Raw genomic sequence first — 8,940 nt, 5'->3', positions numbered from 1 at the left:
TAGATGGAGAACTTTAAACACTTTAATGTCTTTTTTCCACAATGTGGGGGACATAGAATAAGTTCAGTTTCCACTCTTCTGAGAGAGCAAATAACAGAACCAGAGGAAACTATTAGTTAGAACACATTTATGCTATTTTAACTCTGAAAATCTCTCCATGATCATTTTTGCCGATTATTCTCACAATCTTATGAGGTAGTTTAGTATCATTCTCCTCATTTTACAGGTAAAGAAAGCGAGGAACAGAAAGATTAAATAACTTGTTCAAATAACTCAAAAGTTGTGATGCAGTCAAACTGGAACTTGCAATTCCTGAGTCTCTAGTCCCTGAGTCAAGCTTCTTATTTCAGACTCTTGACTAACAATTCTTTGGTCTTCCGCAGTTCAACCAAGCCAGAGAGTGAATGATTTGACACGAACCATTCGTCACTTAGCGCAGTTCAAACCAGAGCTCAAAAATCTGGTCTCTAGTTTACTGCTGCAGATTGTAAGGGATTCTGTTGTCCCTAGGAAGCAGGGCTGAATGTTACAGGGCTAAACTGGGGATTCACCCCTGAAGCAGTTACACATTACAATCAGGGAAAATGTACCCAAGACATTTCCTGTCCAAGTCAGTTGTTGGCGAAGAGCTAGCAAGCACTGCCTTTTTAAAGAGCAGGGAAGGAGGGAGCAGGGGGTGGAGGAAGCTCTGTTGTCTTAGCTGGAGGAAGATGTGAACCTAATTCTGGATCCCAGTAACCTTCTGAATCCAGGCCAGATTCCAGTGGATATTAGAATACACTCCATATCTGTCCTTCTTTCCACAGCCATCTCCCCAGGACACAGTGCTCACCAGGTGCCATCGGGTTTTCTGCCTGTTCAGGGTCACCATGGGGCCCCCAGAATCACCGGAACAAGCATCTTTCCCACCTGAGCGAGAAGAAAGGTGAGTGAGGGCAAGGCACAGAGGCCATCCATATAGTTTCCAGAGAAACGATTCCTGACTCAGCCAAAGGCACCAACTCTAAGCCCACTGGAAACAATAACTAGAGGAATGTGCAAACGTTTTCCTAGTGGTGACTGGTTGGAACTTGCCTCATGGGCCTCATCTGACTCCTTCCTTAGGGATTCCCACAAGGCTGGTTCAATGTTCCCCAAGGTTTTCCTCCCCCAACCCTTCCTCTCCATGCTCTTTCCTCTTTTCCTGTGAATCATTTAGTGATGCTACGTTGTTCCACCACCACTATCTTTGATACTACCCTAATCTCCATCTCCCGTGCCTTCGAATTGCTTTATTCCACTGATCCCAGTCAAAGTCTCCGCTACTGCCTATAGGACCTTCTCTAGGGCTTTCTCCATCTTCTTGCTTTCTACCCAGAAGGGAAAGGGGCAGAGTTACCTTCCTTTTCTCCAGCACAGATCATGTCATCTGAAACTTTCCTCTGCAGCGTGGCATATGCCTTCCGGCAGGTGTTATGATCCACAATTGGGACTTCAATCTAGAATATAAGGTTGCTTTTTGTTTGTTCTTATGTACTATTGTTCCTTGGCCCAAAAATCTCCTCTCCCTATCTTCTTGCTTTTGATTCCTACCACAACTCCCAAGTTCTTGGAGAAGATAAAGATAGTCTAAACTATGACTTGGGAGTCACCATAGCATTGACCTATCTTGGAGACATGTGATGATGGGAGGGAGAAGCCATAAATAGTGGGTCTGGAAGCCTAGAATTCTGAGTTTGAATCCCACCTCTGTTATTGCCCTATGTCAGGCTTTGGATCAAAATACTTCTCTTATCTGTTACTCAGTTGCCCAACCTAAGGTTTGGGTGAATGATGCAAGATCATTTTGGGTAAGGAAAATGTCTCTCAACTCTGTTGCATTGTTCTCTCCCAAGCGCTTAGTTCAGTACTCTGCACTTAGTAAGCATTCTGTAAAGACCATTGATTGATTAGTGATAAATTGATAATATAAAGCCTTTTGGAAAAATAAGGCATTTTAAAACATGTATAATTAATAAAATGGAAAATGTTAACACCAGAAGCCAGTTTCTGTTTATCAGTTTAGGGTACCTGATATTTAACCTCTGAGTCTCCTTAAGACCAATGAACGGACTCATTTCTCTGGGCCATCAGAGTAATCCAAAGTCACTGGTCTAAATCTTTGCTTCCCTAATCTGTTGCATAAGGCAGTCATATTTGCTCACTGGTGAATGACAGCCCAGCTGGGAATCAGCCTGATGATATCCAAGAGGAATTTCACAAGTCTCCGGGAACACAGAACTGCTTTAGGAGACTGGGTATCCTGTTCATTGTGTAACCCACATGTTTACTCAAGCTCAGAGTTGTAATAGTCCAGTAGTTGCAGTAAGTACAGGGTTCTCACACACAGTAAACACCCAGCATGGCCTAGTAGAAAGCGCATGGACCTGGGAAACAAGAAGGACCTGGGTTCTAATCCCGGCTCCCCAACTTGTTTGCTGTGTGAATTTGAGCAAGTCACTTAACTCCTCTGTGCCTCAGTTACCTCACCTGTAATAATAATAATAATAATGGCATTTATTAAGCACTTATTATGTGCAAAGCACTGTTCTAAGTGCTGGGGAGGTTACAAGGTGATCAGGTTGTCTCACGGGGGGCTCACGGTCTTCATCCCCATTTTACAGATGAGGTAACTGAGGCCCAGAGAAGTTAAGTGACTTGCCCAAAGTCACACGGCTGGCAATTGGCAGAGCCAGGATTTGAACCCATGACCTCTGATTCCAAAGCCCAGGCTCTTTCCAATGAGCCATGCTGCCTCTCACAATGAGGATTAAAACTGTGAGTGCCATGTCAGACAGGGACTCTGTCCAACCAGAGTGGCTTGTCTCTACCATCGCACTTACTACAGTGCCTGCCACATAGTAAGCACTTAACAAATACCATAAAAATTAAAATAAATAAATATGATTGATTGGATTGTGAGCTCATTGTGGGCAGACAATGTGTCTACCATATCTGTTGCAATGTATTCTCCCAAGCACTTAGTACAATGCTATGCACATGGTAAGTGCTCAATAAATACCACTGATGATTGACTTCTGTCAAGGGGAAATGGTGAGAGATAAATCTGGGTTTTGAGAATCCTTTTGAACTTGCATTACTTTTCCCTCCAATCTCTTTGAAAAAATTTGAAAAACATGAGGAAATCTGTCAGATGCCCTGCTGGCACTCTGTTCTAGATAGGACACATTTAACATCACCTCCATCAGGGACATCGGGAGCCTATGTAAGAACTGCTTTCCCCAGCCACTGACAAGAACCATAGTACCTGAAAGTAAGAGAAAATTATATGAGCATCTGGGCCATCTCCTTCACTTCCCCAAGGGAAGGCTTCATCCTGGCCACCCTGACTTTGCCAAGAGAATCCAAGACAACTGGCAGATGAAGAAGGGGTGGTCTTTTGCCTCAACTGAAGAAATTCAGTTTTCTTCTCTGAGTGGGCAGGGTACGTGTCTACCAACTCTTGAATTACACTCTCCCAAGCACTAAGTACAGTGCTCTACAGACAGTAAGTGCTCAAATTATATCACTGATTGATTGATTAATTAGGTCACATCACCTCCCCATGTAGATAGTTGGAAAAGGTCTAGGGAAAATGGCAGGTCTGCTCCCCAGAGCTGGTCCAAACCAGTTACTAGCTGCAGATGCATGGGGCACTTACAGAGTGGAGATGCTTTGGGCGATGAAACGATACCCTGCTCTATAATAGGTGGCAAAAGAGGCACCTACCTTCCTGCTGGGGCCCATCTGGAAGGCAGATGGGCATCACGTAGTCATTCAGTACTGCCTGCTCTGACAGCTCCACCAGAGCCAGGTCATTCTCGAACGTGGTGGCCTGGTAGGATGGGTGGAAGATGATCTTCTTTGGATAGAGATGTTGTTCAGTGTCATCCTTCTTTAATGTTGAGTGCTTGCCTGGGTGAGGAAAAGACAGGAGAAGGAGGTGAGGCTTTGAGAAGAGAGAATTCCCCTTCCTTGGAGAGTTTGCTCCCTGAAATTCTCAACGAGCTGCTGTCCTTTGTGAATCTTTCACATCCTGAGTTGTGGTCACTTCCATAATCTCCATTTGTGAGGAAGTTGGGAAGATGCTTGTCACATCATTTTGGAGAGAGGAGAACAGAGGTACAAGGAAGGTAAGAAACTTGCTCACAGACCTAAAGTCCATTCGTGGAAGAGAAAGGTTCAGGGAACTCTCACTTTTTATCACTTTACAGAAGTCATTGCCAGTTGCAGTTTCATTCATTCATTCATACAATTGTCTTTATTGAGCACTTACTGTGTGCAGAGCACTGCACTAAGCACTTGGGAAGTACAAGTTAGCAACATTGATGATGGTAGTTATATTTTTCCACTGATTCACCACCACATGATTAGATAGGTAGATTGGGAGCCAGAAGCAGTGTGGTCTAGTGGAAAGAGCACTGGCCTGTGAGTCAGAGAACCTGGGTTCTTAACCCGCTCTGCCACTTGCCTTCAGGGAGAGAACGGGCATGTCTCTTAACTTCCATGTTTCTCAGTTTCCTCATCTGCAAAATGGGGATTGAATATCTGTTCTCTCTCCTACATAGACTGTGAGCCCCTTCTGGAAGAGGTTCTGTCTCCAACCTGATTATCTAATATCTACTCCAGCATTTAATACAGTTCTTGACATATAGCAAGTGCTTAACAAATACCACTACTGTTGGAAGGTGATATGTGCGGCATTATCTTTTTTATGGCATTTGTTGTTCTTCTTTATGGTACTGATTAAGCACCTACAATATCCCAGACACAGTACAGAATTGTACTGTAGTGTAGAGAAGCAACATGGCTTAGTGGCTAGAGCACGGGGTTGGAGTCACAAAGTCACGGGTTCTAATCCCGGCTCTGTCACCAGTCTGCTGTGTGACCTTGGTCAAATCACTTAACTTCTCTTTGCCTCAGTTACTTCATTTGTAAAATGGGGATTAAGACTGTGAGCCCTATGTGGGACAGGTACTGTGTCCAACCTGATGAACTTGTATCTATCCCAGTGCTTAGAACAGTGCTTGGCACAAAGTAAGCACTTAATAAGTACCATAATTTTTTTTTTTAATTTTTTACTAAGCACTGGGATAGGTACAGGATAATTGGGTTGAACACAGGCTCTGCCCCAAACAGGGCTCACAGTCTTAATCCCCATTTTATAGATGGGTAACTGAGGCACAGAGAAGTTAAATAACTTGCAGACAAGTGGCAGAGCCAAGATTAGAATCCAGGTCTTCTGAATCCCAGGCCCAATCTCCTTCCACAAGACCACACTGCTTCTCGCTACTAATCCACTTCTCAAATCGTGTGGTGAGTCCTGCTTACAGTTCACCTTACATTCCTTGAATTGTGTTTCATGACTTAGGTTTCTCTTTCTCTTACTCACCCAAGATTATTTTGAAATCCGAGGGGCTGAGGATGTCAGAGAGGCGCAAAACTGAATCCTCAAACTCCAGTTGTCGATGAAGGCAATGAGCAGCTGTCACAATCCATTTATTACCTAGATAACAAAAATAATCCATTTATTACCTAGAGGACAAAAGATATGAATATACTGCAAAAGCCTCCTGCGGACTAGAGCTTCAGGACGTCTTTCTTCCTTTCTAATAGGAATGTTTTGCATTTTCCTAGCACTTTGGCCCTTTGCCAAATACTACTGGGACTTGAATTCCTGGGTCCACAATCCCAAGTCAGTAAACCTGATCCGAGGGTGGGTGAATGGAGTCAGAGCAAATGACTGATCCTAAATTACAGGTCCAATATGGAGTTCAAGCAAATGGGATGTTGATTCCCAATCCCCGCCCCTCCACATCCATTGGGTTCAATGGAGATCAGTCAGCCGAAATGTGGAAAACTAACTCCGGGGAAAGCCAAATCCTAATTGGCTGGTTCACCGAGTCCCATTCAATCAGGCTCCCACCAGCTGGCTTCTTTCTTGACTGTTTATAATGGGAAAAACCAGCAGCTGCTCCCATGTTTTTGAACAATTATGTGATTGGCATGGAACCAGGAATGACGTACCTGCTTAAGAAGCTGGGTGTCCATATTCCATTCCGCCACGCCACACAGAGTTTTACTAACAAAAATTCACACAAAGCTTTGGTTCCAGGGAGGGAGGCCATTTTGATTGCTTCTGTCTTGAAGTGGAAAGTATTGAGATTGACTGGAAATTAGAAGCAACTTGGCCAAGATCGATTGGCTAGTGGCTTCCTACCCTAGAGGCCTCAATAAAATCTGGTTCTAGCCTTTGGGGCTCCTGAATTGAATTGGGCCAGTGATCCCTGGGGAGGATTGAGAATCAGATTACCTTTCCAGAATCCTTGGGTCCACAGATGCTCTTTCAGCTGGGACCTGTTGAGCAATTCCAACTTGGAGCAGAGTAGCCTAGTGGATAGAGCATGGGCCTGAGAGTCAGAAGGACCCGATTTCTAGTTCCAGCTCCACCACTTGTAGGCTGTGTGACCACGAGCAAGTCACTTCACTTCTCTAAGCCTCAGTTATGTCATCTGTAAAATGGGGGTTATGACTGTATGCCTCATGTGGGACATGGGCTGTGTCAAAGTTGATTACCCTGGATCTATTCCAGTGCTTAGAACAGTGTCTGGCACATACCATAAAAAACAAAACAAAACAAAAAACCCTGAACCCACAGAGCCCAAGGAGTCTAGATTAACCCTGAGATTTACACAAGGGAAAAGGTGCATTGAAGCCTTATCAGTTTGCCAATTCAGCTTCCTGGCACGCCATCTCAGAGTTCCAGGTTCCTGAATGTCTAAGCCCCAGGACACATTGTTTCTCAGTTTCCATGTTGCCTCTGTCTTGGGGAAAGTCCAGAAGACACCACAAGTTTACTTTCCAGGTTTAATTAGCTCTTAGGCAACAGGGATTGATTTTCAAGGACTAAAGGACAAGTTGGAGAGGATTTTGTGGATTTCTGTACAGGACTACCCATCTCCTTGTCAGGCTCCCCACAGTCTTTGCATGACCTACTGGGAATCTCTCGGCATTATGAGTCAGCCTCTCAGCTTTTTGGGGAGTTGTGGGGGAAAAGTTAAGAGTTTTCCATGGCCCAAGTAGAGGATTGATAGGATGAGCAAGAGGAGTTTTTGAAGATGTGGTTTGAAACTTGAGTCACTGGAACCAAACCAAAGGGCTGCCTTGGTCAAGTCAGCACCGGGCCCTCTTAAGGGAAGAAGAGAAGGTCAACTGCTTTTCAGCAAAATGTTTTTCTTTCAGAGTAAACAGGGATAGGAAACCAGGTAGGTAAAAGTTTAGATAGGGAGGGAAAGTGGTTTCAGGACAGCTGGTTGTCCTGGGGATCCTTAGCAAGAAACGAAGGCCAGTATATACGGTAACAGGTTGGGCAAGACAGAAAACAGTTGCTGATCAGCTTTGCGGTTGGAAGATGGTTTAACCTTCACTCTATTGGGGAATTTCCCTTCTGTCTGGAGGAGGCAATCTCTTTGCAGCCAATAACCCATACAGTCCTTTGCCCTGTAACAAGAATCCTCCCTTTCCCTGACTGTTTTGCAAATTCTTGCTCTACAGGAAAATCTCCTCTTCTTGACTTGGAGAGGAGTTGGGCAGCTGTGCAGTAACATTAGTGTCTGGCAGGAAGAGGGAGGGAGCTTCTAGTCAGACCGGGGCAGACAGCAAAGAGCAAGATTTACAGCCTCAGTGTGGAAAAATTGCCTCCCAAGTAACAATCTGGTGAATAACTCTGTCCGCCTTACCCCAGGGCCATTAGACAATGGGTTCCTGTTTGAGCAGGCCCAAGAGAACTTCCCCCCTATTTCTCTGGGGCTGCCTACATCCACCACACAAGTGGGATGACACTGTGTCTTGCCCTCTCTGATGGAATCACATAGCCCGTCTCGGAGGGGGGTGCACAGAAGAGAGCCCCACCCCCCAACACTCTCCTTCCACCTTCTTCTTACCTAGGAGAGAGCCCCCGCAGAAGGGTCCCATGTGTCTGATCAGCATGGCGATCCATGGTGAGATCCCCTTCTGGGCGGGATGTCCATTGGCAATCCTGGCCAGCTGTGTCCTGGAGAACTTGGGGGTTCCACACACTGTAAGGGCATAAGAGTGAGGCCTTTGGGAATGGTTTTTTGGGAGACTGCCTTGTGAGGCACAGAAGGCCCCAGGAAAACTTTCTACTATTCCCCCTCTCCCTTCACCTCCTCAGCCATTTCCCTTTCCCACAAGGAGGAAGGGGTGGGGCCCATGATCCAGGGAGGAGCCCTCCCTCCACCTACTGAATCTTCCCTACCTCCTACCATCCTCCTCCCAGTGCACCCCTCCATTGATTCTAGACTAAGAGCCCCCTTGGGACAGGGACTGTGTCCAACCTAATTATCTCGTACCTATCCTAGCATTTAGTACAGCACTTGGAACATCGTAAGCATTTCACAAACACCACCACTATTATTTTGATCATTATTAAAGCTTGTGATTCTGGAACACAAGTCATTGGTAAAGGTAGGAGTGAGGAATCCCACCCTGGAATGTGAATGTGTCTGTTTATTGTTGTATGGTACTCTCCCAAGTGCTTAGTACAGTACTCTGCACACAGGAAGAGCTCAATAATTACGATTGAATGAATCGAATGAATGGATCTAAGTGCCAGCCATGGCAATGAATACCTCCGCTCCCCCCTGTACCCTCCACCCTGCCCTCGAGCCTTGGGTGCAGCAGTGTAGAAGCGATTCCCTCCTGCCTGGTGACATGTGTCCCAGCCATGGCTCAATAAATGACAGGATGTAGGTTTTGGTCTCAGAGGGGAAGCTGCTGACTCAGTGAAGAGGAAGTTCCCGGTCAGAAGGAGTAGGGGAAACAGGACCTTACAGTGTTACCTTTCAGAAAACGAAGAACACACAATGAAACCTCTAAGGACAGAGAGTTTGACTTCACAGG

At 45.4% G+C, this 8,940-nt stretch overlaps 1 protein-coding gene across 1 annotated transcript in view; it reads right to left on the bottom strand.

The window, feature by feature from the left end:
• The window catches only part of MASP1 (mannan binding lectin serine peptidase 1), a 78,241-nt gene continuing 69,301 nt past the window's right edge, over positions 1 to 8,940 (bottom strand). The window contains exons 11-16 of the mRNA XM_038748877.1: positions 7,962 to 8,096; positions 5,411 to 5,524; positions 3,748 to 3,933; positions 3,219 to 3,286; positions 1,379 to 1,478; positions 1 to 909 (exon numbers count right to left, since the gene is read on the bottom strand). Of these exons, the coding sequence (XP_038604805.1) occupies positions 719 to 909; positions 1,379 to 1,478; positions 3,219 to 3,286; positions 3,748 to 3,933; positions 5,411 to 5,524; positions 7,962 to 8,096 (794 nt within the window). The 3' untranslated portion in view covers positions 1 to 718. The remainder of the gene's footprint in view (positions 910 to 1,378; positions 1,479 to 3,218; positions 3,287 to 3,747; positions 3,934 to 5,410; positions 5,525 to 7,961; positions 8,097 to 8,940) is intronic.

The sequence above is a fragment of the Tachyglossus aculeatus genome, chromosome 7 (genome assembly GCF_015852505.1).
Source record: "Tachyglossus aculeatus isolate mTacAcu1 chromosome 7, mTacAcu1.pri, whole genome shotgun sequence".
Taxonomy (NCBI): domain Eukaryota; kingdom Metazoa; phylum Chordata; class Mammalia; order Monotremata; family Tachyglossidae; genus Tachyglossus; species Tachyglossus aculeatus.
This window is presented reverse-complemented; position numbering and strand designations above follow the sequence as displayed.